Raw genomic sequence first — 27,458 nt, 5'->3', positions numbered from 1 at the left:
AAAACAGATTGTCCTTTTAGCATCAACATTTTTTTAAATAATGAATTGCCTGTAGCTGTAAAACCTGCTGGGCTTGGAAATGAACTCTGACAGTATAATAAATGCAAGTGATCATCCTGACTGGATTTTCTGTGGTGTTGTGGCATGATGGGGCAGTTGATCATAGTTCTTGAACGTGGAGTACAATTCACTTTGGTCTTTTGTTCATTTTGCAGCCTGAAAGTGGTCACAGTTTCTCAGAAGATTTAACTTGAGATTTGTTGTTCTTTAAAGTGTAGTCATGGCTTTAAAGTGTTAGCTTCCTGTAGAGGAGAAACCTCCTCTACAGGAGGAGGTTTTTTCTACTTTAAGCCCCTCTGGGGTTTAAAGTAGGAAATATGCAACTGTTGTTCATGACGATGGGTAGGGCATAAAACAATGGCCTGAACATATAAGTTGAAGTATTTCAGTATTTCATGTGCAGATCTGTGTTCCATAGTGTTAGGTTTCCTTAGACTGACAGCCCTCTGTCATACAGCCATAAAAGAATATATAGTTCTGCAGCACACAGCAGCACTTACTGTGAAGCCATGAGCTCTTCTGATGTGCTCAGAAATCATTATTCATTGCACTGTGGCACTGCATGGATGTACTGTGCCATGGCAGGGACCCAGAGCAGCAGAGTGCAAATATGTTTTAGATAATTAAAGTGGGTAAGTATTGTCTTAACTTCGTTAGTGTTCAGATTTCAGATCTAGCTTATGCAGGATTTTCAAGCGGGTCCTGGCTAATTTCAGAGTCAATTAGAGATGCAGTTGTAGCATTTTATACAGGAAATGAGAACTGGAATCTTATTATGAAATTTCAATTATAATGGTGTTGGAAGACAATGCTTTTATGACAGACTCTTTAAAAAGAAAACTCCAAGTTCAATGGGTTGGTGATCCAGATAAATTAATGCATTATTTGGAGTAGGAGAGCTGTCTGTGTGTTTGTAGCTGTTTTATTTGCATGGAGTGTGAAAATGAACACTTTCACAGGGAAATTGATCTTCTAGATGATTTGAGCCCAGATGCACAGACTTAGCTTTTACATAAAGGACTTAAATCTCTCATGAGAGACACAGAATGAGTTACTCTTTATTTTCAATTCTGTTTATTGCCTCCTTTCTTTTCATATGGGATTGCCTAACTTCTTTACTTCATTAAATGTTTGAAAGGTTTGAGTTTGTATTATGTGAGTGAGCTACTGTGAGAATTTCAAGGAAAAGGCTTATAGGGAGGAAAAAAGCAAAAAAGATTTTATCAGCAGCATATATGATTAATGTATGATTAGAATTAGTGAAGGTAATGCTGACAATTGAGTAAGAAGAGAGAAAAACATGCTCTGGTAACTTTATTCAAACAGAAGACAGCTTTCATTCATAGATACTGAAGTAAGGCATGTTTAAATATTCTGATAATGTAAAGTGGTATTGCTTGCATAACACTTCTTTAATATTCAGAACTCTCTTCTTTTATGCCAGTAAAGCATAATTAGGGAAACTGTACTTCAGCTCTTACTACCTGACTCTTCTGGTAAGAAGTGTTGTTCTTTTCACCCAGAGTTCCCAGTATGTACAATGTGTTGCTGGATGTCTGCAGCTGATGCTCAGGGTCAATGAATACCGCTTTGCGTGGGTAGAAGCAGATGGAGTAAATTGGTGAGCACCTATTTCAATTTATATGGATATACATGCACTTACAGTAGTACATCCCCAGTGATCTTTTATTGGAATAGAACTCTCTTGTAATAGACAGCTGCTCTGTTTGCCTACAAAAGAGATTTGTTTTCAAACATTAACAGAGTCAAATAGACAAATGAAACTTGCACTGTTGAGGCATTGGTGCAACTTCCCTGTTCAAGAAGAACAGCTTAAGTATGTATCTGAACAGGAATATAACCATTTGTCTTCAGCTGAAGATGTTCTGTTTATATTTTAGTAGAATAAGGACTAACAAAATGAGTTTCTGCTAATCATCCTAGTCTTTGAGTTTGGAATTGTTCTGTCTGAAAGTATTAGTGAAAGGAGAAACATTTTCTAGAGCTAAGACTAATTTTTTCTACATATGGCTTCAAGTAGGTCACTCTTTTATCCAATTCTCCTAATAAATAGCTTTGCATTAGGATAGGATTTCAGCACTAATCTTATTTAAAAAATGCTTGCCTATAAATAATTTTTCTGCCATCTATGCTTCTACTGTGGTACTGTGGATGGTTGGTACATAATTTCCACTTTAATGAAAAATATCCCTTTATACTGAAATGGAGAAAAGTCAAAATTCCTAGTGAAGTAAAATTTCAGGTGATGTTCCTGTGTGTCAAGGTGACACTGCTGAAACCAAGGAAGCTTTTTAATCAAGTATTAAAGCATTACAATAAGCCTGTGTTTCACCATGTTTAACTGGTCTTAAACTTGATAAGAATGATTTTGAATGTAGATTCTTTTTTAAATTTAAATTGAGTTAGCTATTTCAAAATTGACCTGTAAATTGCTTATTAAATTTTCAAAACTTCAGCTGAGCAAACCTTCTGCATGATGTCTTCTTGAAGATCTTGTGGTGCTATTATTTTTCTACCAGTACTTTGTATATTTGTATCTATGAGACACTTTCTGAGAACTTGCTGTTAAATAATGAATACTTCAGCTCATTTCAGACACTCCTGTGGACAAGTGCAGTTAAGAAACGAGGTTCAATTTGTGTAGATTTTGTTCCATTTATTTCTTCTTAAGTCTGAAGGAGTAGCTGAGATTTGTCCATTTCTTCCAGGATGACAAATAATGCTTTAAACATACCAGTAGAAAAACTGTCTTGGTTAACCAGAAGATGGATACAGTACCACATTAGTTCAAATGTAAAAAGCTGCTTTATGACTTTAAGGCTAATGTGAAAAAAGCCATCTCTTTAAAAGATGGCTTTCTGAATAAGCTGCTTATACAATGATAAATAGTGATGCAGGTAACTGTGAAGTGTGTGTTCTATGCTCATCCTCAGGAGCTCCTTCCAATAAGTTTGTGTTACCATTTCTTTTAACATTTCAGATTGGAGCAATGCAAACTATGTAGTCATTATTTAAAAATTAAATGTGTACTATGTCAATTTTTTAGCATCATGGGTGTCTTGAGCAACAAATGCGGTTTTCAGCTGCAGTATCAGATGATTTTCTGTGTGTGGCTGCTGGCATTTAGCCCTCAAATGTGTGAATATCTTCGTCGGTACAATATCGTCCCCGTGCTGTCAGATATTCTTCAGGAATCTGTCAAAGAGAAAGTAACCAGGATCATCCTCGCAGCATTTCGGGTGAGTACCTGTTGACTGCAGTCATGCTGTGCTGCTCTCACAAAGTCCTAGGTCTCAAATGTTGCTGATGAAGAGTTATTTCTGCTGGACCATATCAATAAGCTGATTGAAAGCTTAACTCTGGGTTTTTTTGGTTTTTTTTTCTCTTTTTTTCTTTTTGTTAACTTGAGTGTTTGCTACAGGTAATATACAGGCTATTACCAGTAATAGGTATCTGCTATTCAATGCCTTCTCAAAATAAGATTGACTAAAACAACCAATGTTAACACAGGCACTAGTGATTGCTCTTATTTAATTCAAGTTTTTTTCCTACTGGTACTACTGTAAAACCCTGGAGTTACTAATAGCTGATAAATTTTATCTTATGAAGCTTTAATTTAAAAAGTATTATTTTGAATGCATATGTTTGTCCAACTGAGAACTTATTTTTATTTACTAGTCCAAAAATCTTTGTGGCTCTGTAAAGGCAAATGAGAATACCCATGCAAGAGTAAGTAGTTGAATTACCGTGTCTGCATTACCTGAAATTTCCTGGTCCTATATGACATAATTAGGAAGAATTGAGTACCTAGGCTTGATGTTTTTACTGTGAGAGTACCATTTTAGGTTCATGGATGCTACTAGTTTTATGTGCATGCTTGCCAAGTGTCTTGTGGAATAATACATGAAAGCTGTAACAACTTGTAATGCTGTTTTCAAGCAGCACTTGGTATTCCTGAGTAGGAAATGTGAGTCTTGGATGCTGTTTGTTTTCTTGGATGTTCCAATAGTAAGTGTTGCAAGCACATTAGAATGGGGAGAGGGAAATTGTTGATTACTAATTTGCTGATTAGCAATGATAAGCTGTGTGAAGGTGCTTACTCTCTCTCTCTGTCTGGAAACATCTGCTGCTGAAATTAGTCTGGGTAAGGCAGATCATAAGAATTTGCTGTTTGTCTTGTTGAGGGAGTACAGTGGTATGAAATCTTCAGCAGGAACTATTCTTACTATGTATTCTTACTATTCTTACTCTCTAGATCTTAGAACACTCTCGTGTTCTTAAAGATCTTAATATTAGGATTAAGCAGGGCAAATTGGAAAAAAATTAAGAGAGAAAAAGAAGCTGAGAAGCTCAGCAGCTAATATCCAGTTTCTTCCTGTTCTGAGGTCATAAAAAATAGGAGAAATAATTGCTAGTTCTTAGATCTACTGTATTTTGCAGGAGGAGACAAAAATGAAGCTAATTTTTTTTAAAAGGGAGGCCAAGAAAGAATAAGTTGTTTCTCTTACAGGCTTGGGGGAGTGTAACTTAGCTGTTTCCTTTCTCCAACATTAAGGACTCATGTTGGCTTGAAGATAAGTTGTTAACTGGCAGCCAGGAACATAATAGATTAGAAATTAGACATCAGAGCTGTGAGTTCTGAAACAAAATTAATATAGGAAGCAGAGGAAAAGTAGTCCTTGTCCTGTATGAGATGCCACAGTTTCTGCGGAGGGGGAGGGAGGGAATTGAATAAAAGACTAGGCTTGATGATTCCCCAATCTGTCTATGCATTATGGAGAGTGCTCCATGAGTCTTGGCAACTTGGATGTCCTCTCTACTACTTCTCCTAATTTGACATATTTCACTTTTTTGCCAAGATAATTGCCTGAAGTATATAACTGCAAATGTAATAATTTTTTTCTATAAAACAACAAGTATTGAGCACTCCTCTCTCTTTGAATCTACTGTTTTCTCTACCTATTATTTTATCCCCTCATTTTTCATACTTTTATGCCCTTCTGTGTCTGTTTCCTGCCTAAAACTAGTCTTATACCTTAAGATTTTGGTTTTTATTACTGAGTGGTTTACTGATCCATTCTATATAGTCATATGTTTGTATTTTTACTTTGTTAACATATCCATTCAAATTCGCTATGAAAAACTTGAGCATCTCGCTATGGTATGAGATAGGTAATAATATTTGGAATAGCTTCCACATCTGTTTGCAATTAGCTTAACTAGGAGTTCTTTGGAACCTTTATCCACCCGCTCCTTGAACCTGTTGAATTGTCTTGAGGTTCATTATTTTTTCATTTTCTCTCCTTAGCAGTTTTAACTCTAATTAACATTACTTTCTGTGAATTACCTTTTATTTCACTTACTGAAGTAGAAACTGGGGTGCCTTTTTTTTTTGCACATTAAAGCTAATTATATATGGCCATTAAAAGCAGTAATATGACTTATATTTAGTTTTCAAGTTTTAAAATTGATTTGCAGTGTTCTGCTTCAGTAACTAATAGGATGTCCGATATAAAAGAACCTCAAGTGTAATAGTTGTGTCACAAGAGTGATGCAGTCAAATTCCTTCTATAGAGTTTGACTGCTTATTTCTGGCAGATGTTAAATCCTATTTATATGAACACCTGTTCTGTTTATTAAGGACTTTGTCTTTTGTATGACATTCATGTTTTCAGCTTTATCAAAAAGTGCAGGTGGACAGCTCCAATTGAAAAATATAATTGAAAGCTGATAAAATTGAGTAGAAATGTAATGACTAAATGATATTGGAACTTGACTACTGCATTTTGTGCTTATACTTCCAATCTTACCAACAAGCTTCTGTTTAAATAAAAATGTCTAGTTGGAATATTCCCAAACTTGAAAAGAGCTGATCTAATCCAGATGGTAACTTTGATTTGGAAATAAGACTTCAGGTTATTTTTTTTAAAGGCTCTCTGCCTTGTGCTATTGCTGCACAGAAAGCTAAAATGATAATCCAAGAGAAAAGTGGCTGTTTATGGTGGAAGTTCTAGTATTTGAGATATAAACCTGCCCTTTTTCTTTGAATAGTATTTGTGGTCACCTCAGTTTCATGTGGAAATTATTCAAAACAGGTGAAATTAGTACTTTCTATTATTGAAGAAAGAGATTCTTTCAGGAAGTGGTCAATTTTGTCACTTAGTAATGAAAAAGTTCCAGTAAGAGTATTTCTTTAAATACTTCTTTGTTTCAAAGTAGTCTGTTCTTAAACAAAATAAACACATCTTTACTTCCCTAGAATTTGTTAGAGAAATCTACTGAGAGAGAAACACGCCAGGAATATGCTCTTGCCATGATTCAGTGTAAGGTTTTAAAGCAGCTAGAGAATTTGGATCAGCAGAAATATGATGATGAAGACATCAGTGAAGATATCAAATTTCTACTGGACAAGCTTGGTGAGAGCGTGCAGGACCTTAGGTATGCTTTGCAGTGTGCACTTCAAAAAATGCAGTTATGTGAATGTTGGTAGAACCTTTTTCTTTTGTAAGGCTAAAATATCTACAGAATTATGATGTGTAAATGCCATTTAGTGAGATAGAGGATACAGAGATGTGCTGGTTGTTAGTTTCCTATTGTGTGTCAGTATTTAGAGGCTGAATAGAAAATAAGTCTTCACTTATATATGTGATCATTGTAACTGAGAAATTGTTAAAGGACTCAAAAGTGTTCTCAAAGGATTTCTAGTCAAAACTGAAGTCTACCTGATTAGAATAATTTCTACTGTCAAGATTAACTAGAGTTTTTGCTAGTGTTTACCTAGTTCTTGGTCTTGTGCCTAAATTGAAGTGCTTATTGTAGGTACTGTCCAAGGTTTAAGTGGATGGAAGGTAGACTGAAATCCTTGATTGGGGAAGTAAAAACATAAAAACCCAGCAAAACAGAATTAAATTCGAAATGTTGCATTTGCATGGCTGGGTTTTTAATTTTTTTTTTTTTTTTAATTTATTTCCTGGGAATAGTGTTTTGGGGCAGATAGAGGGTTGTGTTTGAAAACAATTTTTTTCTTCTTGCCTCTCATGCATTTTCTTAGTTACCAAATGGTGAGACAGGGAGCAATTCTCACACTCTGCAGAGCACTGACTTCCAAATGTGACATAGCAATTTGAGCTCCGGCTTCGTTAGGGACAGGCTTGGGCATATGGTTCAAAGTGTTTGTAGAAGCTTGGCCAATATCTCATTTAGGTTTTGTGTTGCAGCTCCTTTGATGAATACAGCTCTGAGCTCAAGTCAGGAAGACTGGAGTGGAGTCCTGTGCACAAATCTGAGAAGTTTTGGCGGGAGAATGCTGTAAGACTAAATGAGAAGAATTATGAGCTACTCAAGTAAGTTTTCAAGTCTTGAATAATGTGATCCTTTAATATTTTCTGTGTTTAAATGAACCGGAATGTAATAAAGGTTTTACATTGTAATACAAAGTCAAGAATGAAAGCAAGTCAAAACATCCTGCTTATTTTAGAATGTATAGTTTGCTGTGTTCAAAACCAGAACTCTATTTGCTTTTACTGGTGAAAATGTATTTATGATAGAGGGAATGTCTTTAGTTTAACTTGCATGCAGGTTTGGTTTGATTTGATTAAAAAAATGTTTTTATTGTATCTTAATCTTAAATTTGTGTTGTGTGGTGATGTTGATCTGAGTAATGAACTTCTGTCTTGGATATTTGGAAGTCGAAAGTTGTGGTACTGTTCCATGAAAAATTTGACTCAGTGCATTATGTTGCAATGTGTCTATTTTGTGTTGGGACTGTGTTTGGAGTACATTGTTAGATGAAGTGAACCTGAACCCATATTTATTTGCAGTCGAGGACTGGTTGTCTGGCATATGAAACTATGTCCTGAAATGATGCCTGGCTGTTGTCATTAACTGATAACACATGTGCTCTTCCAGTTCAGGGCTTGCTAATAAGTGCCAGATCTAACAGAAGTCAGGAGGTCAAATGGAGCATGTGAGATGTTAAAAGATATGGCAAGAGCAAGGTGATCCTCAGCTTTATGTGCATTTCAGCTGGTCTGACACCTTAGAAAAATTCTGATAAATTCTTCTCTGAGTGCATCTTGTTGAATATGTAGGATTATAGACTTTAAAATTTTAGATGCTGACAAGTGACACATGAAGTTGATGTTGAGGCTTAGTATTTCCTGTAGTGATTACAATGTTTTGCTGTATTTATTTCTCTTGATTCTGCGACCTAATTTTTTGTGCTTCTGCTGCTGCAAAGACAGAGATCTTCAGTAGTTCCTGATACACCCTCAACACCAAACCAAACAAACCAATCCTTAAAAAACCCACCCACCCTCTGCCACAACGTAATGGGGAGATTCTTGCACCTCAGAACTTCATTTTTTGCCCTGTAAGGCATTTGACAAACAATCCTTATTTGCTTTGAGACATATAATTTTATTTTTCCTTATCCGCCTGCTTATTAGTTTTCTAAATCTAATACTCTCACACTACTGTTAAACATAATTGTTTTCATACCTTCTGCATTATTGCCCGCCTTGATGTTGGGCTTATATTTTGTTCAACATAATTATATGGCTCTTTGGTGTCTTATGCTTAGTCCTATTGTTCAAGTTTCTGCTTCCTCTTCTTGTCAAAAGTAGGAGTTCTTTTCATTTGAGAAGTGGTTTTCCTGTCACTTTCTGGCCTCTAGGGAGGCAGTGGCTGTAGTAATTTAATTTTACCAGCATGTTCCTTTTTTTAATTCCAGTTGAATTTTTAACCTACTGATTTCAGCTTGTTTCTGACTTTGTCTGATTAGAACACATTTGTCATCTCACTAAGCATAGAATACTCTAATTTTCCACTGATCTCTATGTTTAACCTTTTCAGCTGTGCCTAACCTTCATAATCTGTTATTTTCCTCCCTTCTCATTACTGTCTAGAGAGCAGTGTTACTTGTAGCTGTTCTTCACTAAAGGTGGTTTAACTACTTAATTAAAAAACACAGTGTTAAGAGTCCAGAAGCTGTTTTATGCTTCTTACAGCTCTGTGTTTCTATGCATGCTATGAAAATAATGTGGCACTGGAGTAATTTGCAAGGAGCATAGCTCTCATCTCAGTCTTTGAGTTAGGAAAGAACTGCTTTCTAATGAAGCTTATTTAGAACTCAGAACTGTTGGTCTTGGAGCCAAAGTAAAAAAAAATGAGAGATTTTGTAATCCTTGGTTATAGGTGTTTGTGTATGTAGCTCACTAAACTGACTCTAGTGAATACTTTAAATAATTTTGTTAATTAGGTCAGGTTCCCAGTTTTTTTAAGTACAACTGCATTGTTTGGAAAAAGTTCTAGGTTTACTGTTTGGGTGACTTGTAAAACATTTTTATGCTTATGGGCTTTGTTATTTTAAGTTATCACTGATTAAAAAACCATCCACAAATAAGAAAACCAAAACAAAAAAAAAAAAAACCAACCCAAAACCTAGAACTTCATTGTTTCAAATTCTTTCCTAGGATCCTGACAAAACTTCTGGAGGTTTCTGATGATCCACAGGTGCTGGCTGTAGCTGCTCATGACGTGGGAGAATATGTACGCCACTATCCCCGTGGGAAACGGTAGGAAAATGCCAGTATGTTGTTATCCTAGAAGGTAGCTGGAGTGTGTACCGTGCCTGTGGCATTTTCTGCTTATTTATATTAAAATATGCTACAAAGGGATTGCAGGTAATGCTTAAATTTTATTTATGGGGAAGATAACGAAACACAAACTAGATCAGATGAGAAACTGCAAACTGGATCTTTACTTAATAGTTTTCAAAGTCTCTTAACTGTGAAGGGAACCAATGATTAAAGTAAGTATTGAATACAATGTTTAGACTAAAGCAGAAGCCCGGCACTAGAAGAAATTGGAGGAACTATCAAGTGTTTAATCAACATATAATTTTTCCTGTCTACGACTAATTGGACTGTAATTACTAGACTTGGGGTAGACATGGACTATTCCAGCTAAAGACTGTTTTGTGACTTAAGACTATGGAGAAATTTTTTTCCACAAACAATTGCTGGTGTAATTTCAGTGATGCACAGATTCAGTTTTCACTATTCCATTTAAGCATGTTTAAGCTAGACAAATACTCATTTTTGTGAAAGCTTTCATGTTCATTATAAACTCAAATTCCTGTTGAAATACACATGGACATTGCTATATTTTCCTGCTTTAAAAACCTGTGAGCAAAGATGTTTACTGAGTAATTGCACCTCTAAGGTAGAGACCATTGAAGCAGAAAGAAGCCTTTGGTTTTTGCAGGAAACTGGCTCATCACTTACACAGAGGCACATGTGACTTAATTTTTGTAGCAAAGAAGCAGTCTGTTCCTAGTTTCTGCACAGGATTTAATGGATGTCAATTCAGGGTCCATATAGCCACTTGTTCTCTCTACAGTAGGATAGGGGAAGAGAAACAAAAGCAAAAGTGAGAAAAATAGTGGGTTGAGATAAAGACAATTTAATAGGTAAAGGAAAATAGGGAATTAATACACTGCTTCCCACGAGCAGGCAGGTGTTCAGCCATCCCAGGGAAAGCAGGTCTTCATCATGAATAATGGGTACTTGGAAAGACAAACGCCATCACTTTGAATGGTTCACCCCCCTCCTCCTTCTCCCAGTTTTATGTGCTGAGCATGTTTCCACATGGTGTAGAATATCACTTTGGTCAGCTGTTCTTGCTTTGACCTGCTCTTTGCATGAAATTATTTTATTACATGTTTGCCATAATCTTGAAATAGTTAGCATGCATTTACCTGAATGTGTGGGCTAGTATGGCCATGTGGTTACTGGACCAAAACTATGAAATCAGAGTGGATAAAGAGGACCTGTATCCTTCTGTCTGTGGTTGGGAAAATGTATAGCTGTTAGGACTGCAGCTCCACTTAGCTCCCAGGCTGTTAAGCCTATTCAGCAATGTGCCAGCCTTCAAAAGAAGTGGTCACCAGCAAATAAAATGTGTCCTAGATACTGTTCTAACCCACATTCTTATCTCAAATTGTAATACTTTAGCTGCTTTCTGTCTACAGACTTGGCTTATTTAACTTTCTGTTCCATTGAACAAACTTTTAAAGAATTTAATTTGTAATCCAGTGTACTCTTACCAAATATGACTTCAGCAATTTTGGAACTAACTAAAAGCTTAAAATACCTATGGATTATGTGTCCATTCCAGCATAATAATCCATTTCTTATGTTTTTTTGGTACATAGTTGTGTACTGCTCCCACATGTGATTGGTATTTTGTTCTCTCATTGCATGACTCACTCCAAGAATGGATACAGTTCCTTGGCTTAGAAGAGTAGAAGAATTCAGGTGTCCTAAATGCTTTTGTTTCTGTCAAGTGTTTATTGTGAACTCCTAACTGGATCATCCTTTAGCCTTTGAGGATTGCAGAGATGAATTGGATACTAAAACTACTTAACTTCACCTGCTAGGCACAGTGGAGACCTAGAGCTATAGTTCTGACTAATCTTTCCCTTTGTCTGACAAAAGAAGTGTTTGTTAACAAGATCCTGTGGTTTTTTCATGGCTGTTCTCCAATTCTTTAATAATTTTAAGTTGCTTTTAAAATTACACTTTGTGGATGAAATTGAGACAGTATCACTGTAGGCTTCTCATGAGGCTCACAAAGATGCATTTTCTGAGAGTGTAGCATCAGAAATAAAGTTTAGCATTGTTGGTTCCTGTCACTAAAAATAAATGCAGACTGCCAGCACAGCTTCCATGTGGCCCACAGGTTATTGTTATGTACAATCAACACTTAGAATTTCTTGAATGCTATGAATGTGGGCTTTGTGTTTTACATGTATAAGAGAGGGACCTAGAGCCATTCTCTTCCTTAGCTCAGGATTCAGAAAAAAACTTGCATTCCCTTTTCACCCTGGCTTTAAGGTAAGTAGTGTGGATTTTATATTTGTTTTCTGCTATAATAGTCTAAATTGCATTCATTTGTTTTTATCTGCTATGTCTTCTTTCTCCCTCTAAATGGGTCCTGTTAAAACCTGAATCTTCAGCATCGAGAGACTTTTTTGAAATGACACTGTTTTGGCTCAGTGCAGTGATGTTATGGGGAGCTGTCACTGCAGAAGATGTGCACATATAACTGTTCCACTGGGCTCTATTTCTTCTGTAAAATAAGCAGCAGTTGAGGAGAGGAAAACTAAATGTAGTGTTTTGGACACGTTTGGAACTTGAAGGAACATGATTCACTGTGAACCTTCTTCACTGTTTAGACCTTTGGGTTAAACCCATGGCTGGGAAGTGATCTGTACCTGTAGGCAGCATTATGCAAGAATGATAATGCTGTTCTTCAACTCCTCATGTTCTCAGCCATAATTTCAGTGATGTATTGTCATCTGAAAGAGCCTATTACCATTTGTGATTATAGGCTTTTAACCTTTCATTTTGGTTCTTGCATTCTTCTATCATATGGAAGCTTTTGAGTTTAATGACTTTTTCACATCCTTTGACTTCCTGAACATCCAGTGGCTTAAGTCAGTCCTTTTATAAAGAAAAAATTATTATTTATGTTTCATGCTCTTGCCTTTGTGTGCAGTGGTTTTATATTTAACTTATTAAAAAGGTGAGGTTGCATAAGGCAGGCATAAAGGTTTTTTTGAATCTGTTACATTACTAATAACTTCTTGAATTCTTGGCAAGGATTTTCCAGCTTGAAACAATTGCGCTTGTCTGAATTCATTCCTGCTTTATGGAAAAAATGTTTGAATATTATTGGAAAATAATATTCTCTGTGGTCTTAAGGATAGTTTTGACTGAGTTATAAAATGAAATTGAAAATTCTCTTTTTCATCTCCATGCTATGTCTTCATACCTGTTCTGTAGTTTGCAAAAATGTATTTTGTTGTGCAGCAGCAATGCATTAATCTGGCCATGAAAAGAGCAGTACTCCATGCAGATAGCTAATGCAAGCTTTAAATAGCAGGGCAACATCAGGTTAAGCCTCTAAAGCAAATTATAGTGTCTTCACAGGATAGCATGTTTAACTACTAAGTGAGAGAACTGCTGTAAAAAACCATATGAAAGTCAGTGAGTAAATCAGTTTATATATTCCTTGCAAATTCTCTCCAAACTTACTGTTATGACAGACTGAAATGCTGCATGTGAAGTCATCTGGGTGGTGATACTTTTTCAGGTTTTAAGCGTGTTGCCTTTTACCAGTTTTATTAAGAAATAATATATTCATGGCATGCAATACAAGGTTTCATCAGTATTTCATAGGGGAGTTGGTATAACTGTTAAAAAGCTAAGGCTGACTGTGGTGGTGAAGTTTGTAGTGAAAGATGCAGCTGAAGCATATCCTTTTTTCTGGGAATGGCACCTTAACAGCCAGTTCTGCATCTTGTGCAGGAGTAGCTGTGGCTCTAGTACAGTTTGAATCTCAAAAAGCACTATATGTATGAGATGGGTGATTTAATAGGGCTTGGTGTGATTACAAGCATTCTTCTGTATTAGACAACGCAGAAGAGATTGAGGTTTTGTTCTTGCAAAAAATGAGTGACCTGGTTGTCATCCATTTATGGGGTGGATGGCACTGCCTCTCCTACCTAATAATTGATAATGCTGTACCCGGCAAACCCTTTTCCAGAGCTGTGTAACCCTTTCTGAAAAGGGTTCTTTTCTTGATTATTTATTTCAAAGTCGTGAACAGGAATCCAGTATAAACACTCCCTGTGGTGAATTCTTAAAATATCTTTTTCTAAAAAAATTGTAGTTATTACAGAAGATATGTATTTGTAACACATCAGGTGGGATATGTATCTTGCCAAATAAATAATTTTAATGAAACAAATATTATATAATTTAAACTTAACCTCTTAATGCCTTGGATGAGAAGTGGTTGGATAGGATAGCTACCCAGAATTGAAAGAAATGTCAAAAAACTTGCTCCTCTCCTGTTTTTCAGAGTGATTGAACAGCTTGGTGGTAAGCAGCTGGTCATGAACCACATGCATCATGAAGACCAGCAAGTTCGTTATAATGCACTGCTGGCTGTGCAGAAGCTGATGGTTCACAACTGGTATGTGAAGATTATTTAATATACTAATAACCATGAGAAATCTTTGTTGTGGAGACAGGATTCAAAACAGTAGATTTCTTTTAGGGGAGAAATAACATTTTTATGTGTTAATAGAGCAGTTTTTAAACAGCAGATTACTATGATGCTTATGGTAAAAACTTAGTTTTTCTGTGTATTTTGGAGATAGCTGATTTGAGTAGCTTCCTTACATAGTTGACTGTCACACAAGTAATTCACTTGAACAATGTGTTTTAGCCTAGGTTGGGTATTGGGAAAAGGTTCTTCATCCAGAGGGTGATTGGGCACTGGAGCAGGCTCCCAAGGGAAGTAGTCAGAGCACCAGAGTTCAGAGTGTTTGGACAATGCTCTCAGACACATGGTGTGACTCTTGGGCTGGCCCTGTGCAGGGCCAGGAGCTGGACTTGATGGTTCTTTTGGTTCCTTTCTCAAGTCAGGAAATTCTGAAATGATTCTATGAATTATTTGAGCTGTGTGTGGAGTAGCAGAAGTTCTTGGGCTGATTGAGTGCTTGCTCTCTGATAACCCTGAAGTCTTGGCAAGTTCTGCCACAGAGCTTGCTGGTGTGTGAGGCTGCCTTTCCAACAGCACACTGGACCTTTTAGGGGAAGCATTGAGGGGCTGAAGCTCTGAAAAACAGTGTTCATGAAGCAACTTTATATAAGTTGCCAAACTAATTGGATATGCTAAGCATAAAGCATGGAGAGTTAAAAATACTAATGAGGAGCTTTTAATCTGGTTATTAATTATGAGTGCACCAGAGCTCGTATTTTCAGTCTGGCATTGCCTTAAAGCTAGATAAAATACAGCAATACATCTGAGTATATTGGAACATAAGTGTTGAGATACAAAAAACTAATTTAATTTTGGATTTAAACAACCTTTTATTTCTGAAAAGCTTAGTGCTTGGACATATCTATAACATCTGTCAATTTGCTCACCTGTTACAGAATTTGAACTTTTGAAAGGCTGAGTAGGGATGATGCTAGCTGTGTGAAAGTGGTAGAGGAACATGGACTAGTAAGCACCTTCTGCCAGGTTAAGTCACCTCCTTGCTGTGACAAGCTGGCTAAGTTGACAAAAAGCTCCCATTGTCTCTCTCTGCAGTGTATCATAAGTGAAACAAAGCTAATTTTCTCCCCTTCCTTCTGAAGAATATAGGTTTTAATATTTTAACTCTCATGCATGTTATATTCATTTTATCCTACTCCCTCTTAGATGCTGTGGGAACCTTCCATAAAAGAGAAGCATGTGTTTAAATACCCTACTATGAAAATTCCAGCTAATACTCTCCACCTGTAATGAGTACTTTGATAGATCACATGGAATTTTTGAGTGTGGAGATGGAATCTAAACATATGGTCATGTTCAATCTACTTTTTGGTTATTATTGTATATTATGCTCTGCCCTGCTTCTCAGTTTAATACATTTCTATTCTCACTGCTGTTCTGATACATTTGAAACATTCTGAGTATTACAAACCAGCTGCTTCTAAATAGAAATTACAGCATGGAAAGTTTAGTTACTGATACTGCCTCTGCAGCAGGGATGGGCTTTATTTCATGTGTGTTCTGGTGTCTTGAAAATCTGGTAGGAAGACCTTTGGTCTTTCTCCAGCACAAACCTCAGTGCTAGGAAAATTTTCCTGAATGCCAAACCTGGCTTTTTCTCACTTTCAGTGAGAGACTGCTACTTGTAAAAACATCACATCTGGTCTTCTAGATTTGTTTTGGTTTTTTAATGGTATGAACATTTCTGTGCCTGCTTTTCACAGTTTGTGAACCTTTAGACTTGAGACTGAGGGGGAGATGGCAAAAGTACCTAGTTTCAGATCTTCAGAGGTGTCAGTAAAAAGAATCTGTGTAAGTTAGTGCCACTTCCAGATTCACATTGTTATCTCTGTAGGGAATGTTTTCTTGTTTAATTCATAGTGGAACAAGCCTCTGGGACACACTGTCCTTGGCTCTTATTTGGCAAAGTAGTGTTCCCCCTGGCATGGACTTACAGCTTAAGTGAAGGAAATGACACACTGTTTGTATGTGGGAAGCTAGATCTGTCTTTGTGTAGATCTGGCTTTTGATGAGTGTTGGGAGCTCTTCTGTTTCATTGCTGTCTCGTTTCACCGCACAAGCTGAGTCCCCTGACTGCCGCACACTGTGATTTAAGTGCTGACTTACTAAGCTTTGCATTGTCATAAGATATGTTATCCAGCAACTTCAAGGTTTTGTTTCCCTTGCTCTTCAGACCTGGGGAAACAATAAACATTCTTTGTCTTGCTTCCACTTATTCTGGAATTACAGTTATTTCACTCAAAGCAATTGTGTTTTTTTCCTTGAATTTAACTGGTACAGAACAATTTGGCATTACTGTCTGTGACACATGTGACAGAGGTAGTCAGGCTTTTCCTGAAGGTTAAGTGAGAGAAAGATTAGAAAATAAAGCTTTTCTCTGCCACAATAAGGCTTGATGCAAGTGCTGTGCCTGGAGCTAACAAAGGAAAACTTGTGGTACTTGAATTGAGGGAATGCCATAGGGCAGCTGCAGTAGCATTCTGCCTACAACACAGCTGTATCATTTGACTGTTAGCTTAACTTAAAGGCAATTAACTCCTAAGTAATTTGAGTAGTTCATTACAGGCTGCTCAACTGGCTTTCCCTTAGGGGTTTTTAAGTCAGGGATTAATGGGGGGAAATCAGACTGTCAGGCATTCTCTTAAATGGTGAAGCTACATTGGCAAAAGCAGTAACTGCTGTCAGCTTTTCAGATGAGATAAGTTCAAGTGAAATATTCCAGTTACATTTGCATGTTAAATGATCATGCACTGATGAAGTGAGGAGCAAAATTATCTTTATCATCACTTACTGCCTGTACATGGGAATTAGTCCTGAGTTTCAATCTGACTTGAATTGTGTTAGTCATGGCACCCCATGCTGATATTGGGAACCTGTGTAGCGGGTTGACCCTGGGTGCAGGCACCCACCAAAGCTGCTGTTATTGCTCTCCTCCATGGCTGGACAGGGGCGAGAAAATACAACAAAGGATTCCTGAGCTGAGATAAGGACCAGGAGATATCACTCACCAAATACTGCCACAGGCAAAACAGGCTCAAATTAGAGATAATTGATTGAATTTATTACTAACAATACCAGAGCAAGATAGTGAGAAGTAAATATGACCTTAAAAACACCTTCTCTCCACCCTTTCCTCCTTCTGAGCTCTACCCCCTCCCCTAGGGCTGCAGGTAGATAGAATGGGGGTAATGGCCAGTTTGTCACACATTGTTTTCTCCCATTGGTTAGGGAGAGGAATACTTTCCCTGCTCCATAATGGGGTCCCTGCCATGGGAGATAGTTCTCCATGAACTTCTCCAACACGAGTCCATCCCATGGGCAACAGCCCTCCCCAAACTATTGCAGCATGGGTCACTCTTCTGCGGGGTGCAGTCCTTCAAGGACAGGCTGCTCCAGCATGTGTCCCTCCACAGGGTCACAAGTCCTGCCAGGAAACCTGCTCCAGTGTGGGCTTCTCTCTCCATGGATCTGCAGATCCTTGTCAGGGCCCTGCTCCAGCACAGGTTCCTCTCAGACATTCACCATCCTGGGCGTGGGGCTCCTGACCTCCTCCTTGCTACTGACATGAGGACTATGAGTATGTTGGCAGGTGCTGAACGGTGGGAGTTAGGATGGGTCACTTCAGCATGATCAAGTATGGTATGGAAGTAGAATTCATAGAGGGCATACTGAATGAAGCAACAAATTGGGCAAGCTTTGGATACACAACAGGTTCATACATGGTTTTCTAAATGCACAGCCCAGAGAAAATTACTTGCTCTCCATCTTTTAAAATGAGGAATTCTGCAAGGAGACAGTAAAAAATCTGAAACTGACTAGGATTTCCAATATGCTATATTTAGAAATGGTTACTCTACAGATAGCTTCTGTACACTGCATTTGGGAGTGAGAATTGCAGGGTGTAGTGGTTTTTACCTGGCAGCCATGAAGTTTACACCCACCCTCACCCCTTATTTTTTCCTCTATCCCAACACTGAAGTGTGGAATGCTTAATAGAGTAGTAGGCTTAAATCTGGGAAACAATACCTACAGGATAATGACTGCTACTATATTTATTTCTCCTGGTTCTTAACCTTCATTATCGCTACAATTCCTTTTCAGTAGTTAACAGAAGTTAACTAAATGAAAAGTTTGAGAAGATAGTGTCTCTGATAAAAAATAATCTTTTTTAAGAGAACATTCCTCGCTAGAATGAGACAAGCAAAAATCCAGTTAATTACAGGCACACTTGATGTCTAGTGGAGTGTTCCATCTTTTTATTTGCACATAAAGATGTATTCTTGTAAAACTTCGTTCCATATAGGTGTAGAGGCTGTGATTTTTTGTTGGGCATATGCTCTCTGGGATTCACACTGTGCTCTTGTTTTCTGTCATGAGATCTCTACTCTTTGCAGAAACACTTTTTAATATTTCTAGAGCTCATGTTAGCATGGAAGATTTCAGACATTCTGCTCAGTTTGCATTTTCTTTTTTCAAAGAAGTTGCTCATTTTCATGCACTATGCTGAAAAACATGTCACCAAAGAGGTAACTTTTTGATAATTTACTTCTGATTAGTGTTCTTTAAAAATTTGATTTCCTGATAGGAAAATTCAGTGAAACACTATTGATGTTGGTCATTCTTACATAAAAACCTCTGAAGTGTTGTAAGCAAAAAAATTCTTTGTGGTAACTAAACTTTCTGTTTAAATATAAAACTGTTTTCAAACCACATTGCAAGTTTTAGTCAAGTGGGTTTTTTAAATTCACAGAATGGGTCTGTGTGTTAGTTCATAGCGTATCTTATAAGTGAAAAATGGCTGGTGCTTTTTCTCCCTAATAGAAAGACACACATTGAATTGGATTTCACAGTTTATTTTCTTTTAAAATCAAATGCTTAAGTCATAGCTTTGTTATAAGAGCTCATTGATCTGCTGTCTCTTCATAGCTTGTATGTGAAGCTGTGAACTGGAAGTCTAGAATAACTCTTCCTAAGATTGGACAAAACCAGGGAAACAACTGAGAGGAAAGAAGGTTCTTGTAGTGTCTCAGTTTGAAGACTCACATTAATGCTGCATTTCATGTCGTAAGGAGGGCTTTAAACCATGCTATGAGTAATGTTTTCAGTAATCATGATAATCTGTAGATTGTCTATTAATGTTACTGCATTCAGCTGAAGAAAGGGCTCCATTTGGAAACACAAAGCCCCTTTCATGTAATGTTCATAATCCTTCTGTACAACCATTAAGGCTGTTTAGTTTTTATGTGCACATCAGAATGTTGAGCATCTCTTTACTGTGAATAATTGAACAGAAACAATGTCCTAGATTTTGTTTATCTCAACAGTTGGCCTTTGTTCTATTTGTTTGTATGAAGTGGAATCTGTTAAACTAAGTATTGAGAATTGCGGAGATGTTTGCAGTATTTTTTTTCTCTTGAGATCCACAGCCACATTTATAGGTCAAGGAGATACATGGTGAAAATCACCATGGTTCCACTGAAAAAGATAAGTTATAAAAATCTTCAGTTTGATGTGTTGGAGGCCCAAGCTGTTTGATCAAAGTGGCTTTGATTCTGCTGTGTAGGTTTGTTTCTTTGTTTTTGCTGTTGATTTGTAATGACTTACCTTCAAAACCACTCATGGTAGGCACTGATATAATAGACACTTTTTATATTCTTTAATACCATTTTTAAATTGGAATATTTCATATTGCATAAATTCACTGAGTCAAAGAAGAAAATTGTGTTCAGTAAACAAATGACAAAAGAGAACAGCAGTTCTCCTGTGGTAGCACTCCAGCTTTGGCAGTCTTCCCAGCTCAGCTCTCTAGGAAGATATCTCTGTTTGTTACTTTACTACTTTCATAACTGTTCTCTTCCTGTTTACTTCTGTGAAGAAGATGATATTGAGGAACATGTAATGTGTATATATAATTTTTTTTCTGTACTATATATAGAAAAGATATATGAAAATGTGCAGCATTATAACTTAGGATCCAGCAGTAAGACAAGTTAATATTACCTATCAGGAACCAAATATTAACATCACTTCAGGTTTGATTTGCGCCTGGCTTCTTTATTTATTTCCTGGCTTCTGTGACTGTGGCTCTGTGGGGAGGCAAATGCAGCTGGTGGTGGCCCCTGTGGAGCTCCACTTGCCTTTCTCCCAGCCACCACCAGTGCTAATGTGACACTGCAGTAACCATGTTCAAGGGAGCTTATTTGTAGAAAGCAATTCACTGCAATTCACTTGGGAGTTAAATGAACAAAAAGTGCTCACCAGAATACCCTGAGTGCCTTGTGAGAAACAGGCCTACACAGCTGGAATGGGTTAAAGGGTGGGTGTTCCAGCTTTGTCTCACATTGGATTAGGTGGAGACTAGACAGATGGTTGCAACCTTGTGGTGGTGTTGCCACATCATGTGTACTGCTCAAAGGTTCCACGGATGGTTAATCTATGGAGTGTAACACTTACAAGACAATGTTTTCATGGGTTAGTTTAGCCTTCTTAGAATTGGGAATATATCAATTATGTGGTTCAAATACCTACTTGTAAAGCCACAATAAATTAGTAAAACTGGTCCATCTCTTTCTAGTCTAACAACTTCTCTCCAGCTTACTAGACCTCTAGCAGAAATGCAACATAGGGCTGGCAAAACTGATCAATTCGTTCAAACTATTCTATCTGCTGCCTGTCCTGTGAACTTGTTTGTTTAACTATTTGTCATATCTTTATAATTTGTCTGTAAACAGTGTATGTTGGCAATGTCTTTTGAGTGTATTGAATCAAGTGGCAGATTTTTTGAAGGATTTCTTTAGAACTAGCTTTTCAATTTCATTTTCAAAAGTATGGAACTCTACGTTTATGTTTAGATAGAGAAAAATAAAATCAGTATTTTAATTTTGGTTTTTGTCAAAGCAAGGCATTCTGTCTCTTGGGAACCCCAGTCTGCTAAACCAAGCTAGAGATTGCAGATATTTAAGACTATCAAATATTTTTGATAACTTTTTTAATAACCAGGATTCAAGAGTTAAATGTAAGAAAAGAGAAAATATGAAAATTTAATCCTTCCTTTACTCTGTGTTTCATCCACTTTTCTTCCTTTGCCTCTTCATTTTCAGTGTCCTTTAAAGGACAGGTAAATCTGACTGCACTGAAATTTGGAGAATAACACTGAAAGTAGTACTACTTAAACTTCAAGGCTTGTTTCTTTTAACACATGGCCCCTAGGGATCTGTTGTGTGTGTCTTATCATACCCCTTCTATCGCAGATTGTTTGTTATTGACAATGATCTTTTAGTATATGGTATATTTAGTATAAAATTTGTAGGTGGTGTCTTGTGCTAGTTTGCAATCTCCTTATTCCGTATTCACTGAGTTTACATGTTGGATCAGTTCTGTGTGCCTTTTCCTAAATAAACTTGAAGCATTTGTTTCAATTATGACATTTAGTATATCTCTGCTTCAAGGTGTCAGTGGCTCTCATGAGAAACAAAAACTGATTAAATTAAGCAAAAGGAAGAAACAAATTAGAATAAGAATTTGAGATAAAATGAATTCTTGTATTCACCTGTAAGCTTCCTTTTCTTCCTCGAAAAAGCACTTTGGGAACTGCAGAAAATATGTGTCTAAAAAGAGGCAACAAAAAGGGGGAATTTCTACTGTGGAAGGAATCTCACTTGGTTGTTCTAGTAAGAATGAAAAGATTAATTTGCAAATGGAAATTACTTATGCTTCACTGTTAGATTTTTGGGTGACCAGGGAAGTGAAAGTGTGTGGTGTTTCAAGTCTTGTTGGTCTGAGCTTTAATTGAGAAATGGAAGATTTTATAGCTGATTTCAAAAGTGTTCTGTAGTCTTGAGTACTACAGTTGCACATTTGAAGCTTTTCTGCAGTGCAGAGGCAATATTTTTCATTCTTTTAAATTTATACTGAATCAGTTGTTTCGTGTTTGAATGCTGTTATGTGCAAATGCAAACTTGTTTGCACTAGCTTCATCTGCTTTTAATAAGGATGGTTTTATGTTGAAGGAAATAAGAAGATGGCTAAACCTGACCTTTTTACAAAGGCCTTTCTGTTACGATGTGAGGAAAATGGTTTAAAATATCTTGTAGTGATCCAATTCTTGGGCTTATAGCTTGCAATTAAAAAAAGGTAAGCCTAATACCTGCCTTATTACTTTCTATTGTAGTGCACATCACAAATCTCAGATGCTATTTTGATTACTTTATTAACTGATTTGTTATCTTATGACAAGATCCATCCTTTCATCATACCTGCTCTTATAGTGCAATGTGTTGAATACTTGCATTCTTACAGGTGACTTTAATTCTGAGAGGTAAATAGTAAAGAGAAAAACCGTGATTTTAAAATAAAGTTTAACTAAGTATCAGTGCAGAATGAGGTCTTAGACCCTTAATTCATAATAGCATGGGGATGGACATTTATGTCCAACTTATGAGTGCAGTTTGGAGCTTACAGTGCTTCTTAACCTCCTAACAGGATGAAACACCAGTATTTATAAAATATATTTGAATCTTCTTATTCTTTTAGTATGTGTTTTAGCAGAGGGAGAACAGGGTCCTGCTTAACACTTTGGAGCAGGTCCAGAGGAGACCTATGAAGGTGATTTAGAGGCATGGAAAACCTGTGCTGTGAGGAGAAGATCTGATCTGGGGTTGTTAAGCCTGGACAAGAGGAGTCTCTGGGAGATGTTAGAGCACCTGTACAGTACCTAAAGGAGGCCTACAGGAAGGCTGGAGAGGGCCTTCTCACAAGGCCAAGGAATGACGGCTGTGAAATCAATCAGGGCTGAGTTAGATTAGATATCAGAAAGAATTATTTCCTGTGAGGGTGGTGAGACACTGGAAGACGTTTCCTAGAGAATCTGTGGATGCCCCATCCTGTGGAGTATTCAAGGCCAGGTTGGAGGGGGCTCTCAGCAGCCTGGTGTAGTGGAAGTTGTCCCTGCCCATGGCAGAGGGTTTGGAATCAGATGATCTTTAAGGTGCCTTCCAAACCAAACCTTTCTATGATTCCATATTCATCTAATCTAGACCATGCAATAACTCGTCCTGGGTTAACCAGTGACCTTCAAATGGAAGTGATAACCAAACAGAAAATTAAGTGATCCTTCTAACAGCTTGTAATGCAAGGTTTTTGCATTTCAGTGGCCCTTGGTGGTGGCTAAAGAGGTGATGGGGTAGTAACACTGTGGGATTTTCAGCATGACAATGTAGAGATGTAACTGCAGGTACTCATTCTATATGGGGAAATGGGATGAGACCTTTTCCTTGACCCTGAACTTAAACCTTACACCTACAAAAGGTTTTTGTAGGGAAGATACTGTTCTACTTACTGTAGAAGTTGAATATGTGTGTGAAGGCACTAAGTACCTACAAAATGTGCTACTGCTCTGCTGCCTTGGAGATTTTTGCTGACTGCACTGCACTCTAGTGGGGTTTTTAGAAAGCCTTGGCCATGCATCTGAAACAGTGTAAGCTTTGCAGTAGTTGTAATGTTATGGATTATTAGCTTAATTGATTTTCCTACTTCGAAGTAATAGTGTGGGAATTTCACATGCAATATGGTTCATCTGTGCTTTAAGAATAAATAATGTTGTGGGCTTGTAATATGACAAGCAGAGCCATGTATGCAGCAAGTGTCAGTTGTTTTCAAGGCTGGATGTCAGAGAAGAAATACTAGAATCAGTACATGCATATAGGCATGAAACAAACAAAAAAAAAAGGCAACCAAAAACATAGAGGGAGCAGAAAGAGGTTTGGTGAGTGTGAAAGCTCTGCCATAGTTGCTGTGTGTGTTTTTGGATGATGGTCAAAATTTGTTTTGCTGTACAGTTTTGAGTTCTGCAAAACCACAAGAGAGCAGCTCATTTCCTTCTTTGCCAGCAGGAGCCTCTACTTTTTGGGTGATAACCTGTCTATTATGAGCAAGAGTTGTATCTATTAAGTGGAGCCCAAGCATTAAAATACTGTGATTTTACAGCAACACCTGATGGAGCTGTAAATGAAGGTGCTAAACTGTAACATATAGTTCAGCATACAAATTATGTGTTATTTTCTTTGCTAGAGGTGTTTGAAGTTAATGTTTATAGAAACTTTTGCTTTTCTGGATGCCTAATGTTAAAACTGAGAAAAGTGGTGTTGGGTGGTACAGCTGGAATGCTGAACTTCATTATGCAGTAGGAATTGCAATGCATAAGGGATAACTGTTCAACAGGACACTAAGCTGAAAACTAGTTTTTGAAATGTGCAAAAAAACTGATATTTTAAATTTATTTTTTTAATAAAGCAAAAGCACATACTCTTGAGTTATGTGGGGTTTTTTTGAGACTTCTTTCTGAACATCATCCCTCTGAGATGCTTCTAGTGCTTAACCTGTGTAGGTTGAAGTATCTGTGTAGTGAGAAAGCACAATACTAAGTGTATGATCAGCAGTAGAAAAAGAACGCCTACATTTCACGAGTCCTGAAACCTCTCTTTCACTTGATACAGTGGTACAATTATTGTATTTTCTGTGACAAGCAGCAACCCAGGTACTATTGTTAAAGACTGCTTTCAGCTTTTTTATGGTTCTTTTTTGTGAAGTGTTGATCTGCTTTCACAAGAGAGAGTGAAGGACTGTAACATTCAGAAGAACTGTGCAGTATTTTTCCATGGGATTTAGACACTGTTGCTCAGAGCAAGTGCCAGTAATCTGGGAGAAGTTCCAATGTTGAGAGGAGAGATAGAAAGTAAGTGGCTTAGTGCACTTCAAAGTGCAGGTGAGGAAAACGCTTTAAAGAAGATGTTGCTATACAGTGGGCCTAGATTGATTATCTTTTATTTTTCTCAACTTGAATATGTAGTTATTGAGTCAGTGTCTATTTGCTTGCCTGTTGTATTGCCAGTGTGTCCTTTGTGTTACACATGCTCCTGCAGCTGGGTTGTGGAAAGGGATACTTTCAAATGTTTTGCCATAACTTCTAAAATATTTATTTAACAAGCAGAATTTATCTGCTTCATGGGTGTTCTGTGTCAGTTGTCACGGCTTCTCAATGTTCCCTTTGGGCTCTTTCCTTTTCTAGACAGCTTTGTTATGTTTGATTTGTACTTTATTTTCATAGGGCAGATGATGGATGCTTGGGTGTGCTCATTGTTGCTCCAGCTGACATAATTTAAGGGATTAATTCTGAACTTAAAGCTCTTTCTTCTTTATACACTTAGTAATTCCCACGGATGTTGCACTCCCCACTCTCCAGAACATTTCTCAATCTGATTTTTTGTTGTATTTCAGGGAATACCTTGGGAAGCAGTTGCAGTCAGAACAGCCTCAGACGGCCACCGCACGGAGCTAAACACTTCCATCAGTTCATACAGTTCATGCTTACAACTACAGCGTGTTTCTCTTTAAATGAATACAAAGGAAATGCGGAAATCACATGCTCTTTGTCTGCTATGGGTGCATAAACATTCCAACTTTCCTCTAGTGTTGTTGGCTTACTAAAAATTTGTTTGTTCAACTAGTTCTGCTGATTATGCCTATTAGCTTCTTGTTCTATTCTGAATGTATATGAAGAAATGTGGCTAATATATTGCATTTGTTTTATGTATTTATTCTCATAATAAAGACTATTATTAAAGGATATCCGTTCCATAATGGATATTATAATTAGCCTAGAAAAATTGTTCTCTTCTTTTAGTGGCTTATCAGTGTTGTCACTTTCCAAGAAAAGTAAGTTGTCCCCTTATGTCTCAGACAAATTAGTAAGGCTTTGACTTAGTGTTTCATAGAAAGTGCAATAGCCTAAGAAATATTGATTATTAATACTAAAATATATACCAAGTCTCAAAATAGTGTTGAAATTGTATATAAAAGCAAAGGTATGGGTGGGGCTTTTTTGGGGGGTGGGGTAGTTCTCTTGTTAGAAACTACATTAAAAAATCTGGAAATGAGAAGAGGAAAAGAAAATGAACACTCCTCCATCAGTGAAAACATACCCTCAAGATTATTAGTCCAGGTGTATAACACTCCTGGTTAAGGCTGTAGATCAGAGATCAAGTTGAGTTTTTTTTTTTTTTAATATGCACTACTAGCTGCTGAAATTGTAATTTCATGGAGTTTTTGGTTATTGAAAATACTTGTAAATGTTAGGGTTCTGGTTTCATTCCAAAATCCATTGTATTTCTTTTATATTAAGCCAGATAATTTGGCTATCAATATTTTCTGTGTTTTGTGTTCAGTATAAAATATGTAATCAATAAATTTAAGCTGATCTTGGCTTGGCATATGAGAACAGTTTTGTTGCATAGATAGAAGCCTGGCTCCAGGCACTTGCAATACCAAACAGTTAATATTCTTGTGATTCATTATTAGAATTAAAAAAAAAAAGTGAACATGATTCTTAATCTTGTCAGTAGTCATTTAAGGTACAAGTCTCTGAGGAAGCTTGGAGTACTTTGTCATCAAGTGAAAAGACTAATTGGAAAAACTTTTCCTTATCCAGCCTGGACTTTCATCATATGTAATTAAAATTTGACCACTGTTGCAATGGAGAGAGAAGAGAGTTAGAGGACTACAGGTCGATGATTTCTTGGTCTGCTTAATTAAAATTGGATTGTGTAGCTTAATGACTGTTGCTTACTTTTGCATATAGAAGGCAAAGGCCTTGTTAATGTAGTCATTATCACAAGACTAGAAAGAACTAACCCTCACTCCAACTGAAGTAGGTTTATTTGAGTAGATATTAACTTAGCACTGCATATTCTCACAGTCCTGGGGCATACAGGTGGTGTGGGAAGCAGCTGGGAGAGCAGAGGTGCACCTACACTGCCGTTCTTACCTTGGGTCAGTTGAACACTCTTGGAATGAATCTCTGAGTCCTCCCTGCATTTCACACTTCAATTTACATTGCATGGTGGAGTCAGCCCATGAATGGGCTTCTTCTCCAATCAAGCTGAGTCTCAGGATGCACATCTTGCATGATGTATGTCATGCTGTACATCCTGTGTGTCCTGGCTACGTGGTAAGTGTTCAGTCTACTGCACCATGTAAGATTTTGTTTGAAGTATGGCCTTTAGAAATGCATGCAGAGTGAATGCTGACTTACCACCAAGTGTCTTGCTCTACAAATCAGCTTCTCATGTCACATTTGACAATGAAAGCAGGGCCTAAGACTGCTCTAAAAGATTGGTCCTATGGTTACAGCTGTAATGTTGGGTCCAAGAACTGTGACGTGGCATTAATGAGAAAGCAATGTTTCCCCA

The 27,458-nt window shown here is 37.2% G+C and overlaps 1 protein-coding gene across 2 annotated transcripts in view; it reads left to right on the top strand.

Moving 5' to 3' along the window:
- ATP6V1H (ATPase H+ transporting V1 subunit H) overlaps positions 1 to 26,480 on the top strand; it is a 47,706-nt gene extending 21,226 nt beyond the window's left edge. The window contains exons 8-14 of one of the 2 annotated variants that reach the window (XM_030971672.1): positions 1,584 to 1,681; positions 3,128 to 3,320; positions 6,341 to 6,519; positions 7,299 to 7,424; positions 9,555 to 9,656; positions 14,011 to 14,124; positions 25,489 to 26,480. In XM_030971672.1, the coding sequence (XP_030827532.1) occupies positions 1,584 to 1,681; positions 3,128 to 3,320; positions 6,341 to 6,519; positions 7,299 to 7,424; positions 9,555 to 9,656; positions 14,011 to 14,124; positions 25,489 to 25,549 (873 nt within the window). In that variant the 3' untranslated portion in view covers positions 25,550 to 26,480. The remainder of the gene's footprint in view (positions 1 to 1,583; positions 1,682 to 3,127; positions 3,321 to 6,340; positions 6,520 to 7,298; positions 7,425 to 9,554; positions 9,657 to 14,010; positions 14,125 to 25,488) is intronic. The other variant, XM_030971673.1, reaches the window with a different exon arrangement.
- The last annotated feature ends 978 nt before the right edge of the window (positions 26,481 to 27,458 follow it).

Source organism: Camarhynchus parvulus, chromosome 2 (genome assembly GCF_901933205.1).
Source record: "Camarhynchus parvulus chromosome 2, STF_HiC, whole genome shotgun sequence".
Lineage (NCBI taxonomy): Eukaryota > Metazoa > Chordata > Aves > Passeriformes > Thraupidae > Camarhynchus > Camarhynchus parvulus.
The sequence above is the reverse complement of the archived record's forward strand: the minus strand, read 5'-3'. Positions and strand labels throughout refer to the sequence as shown.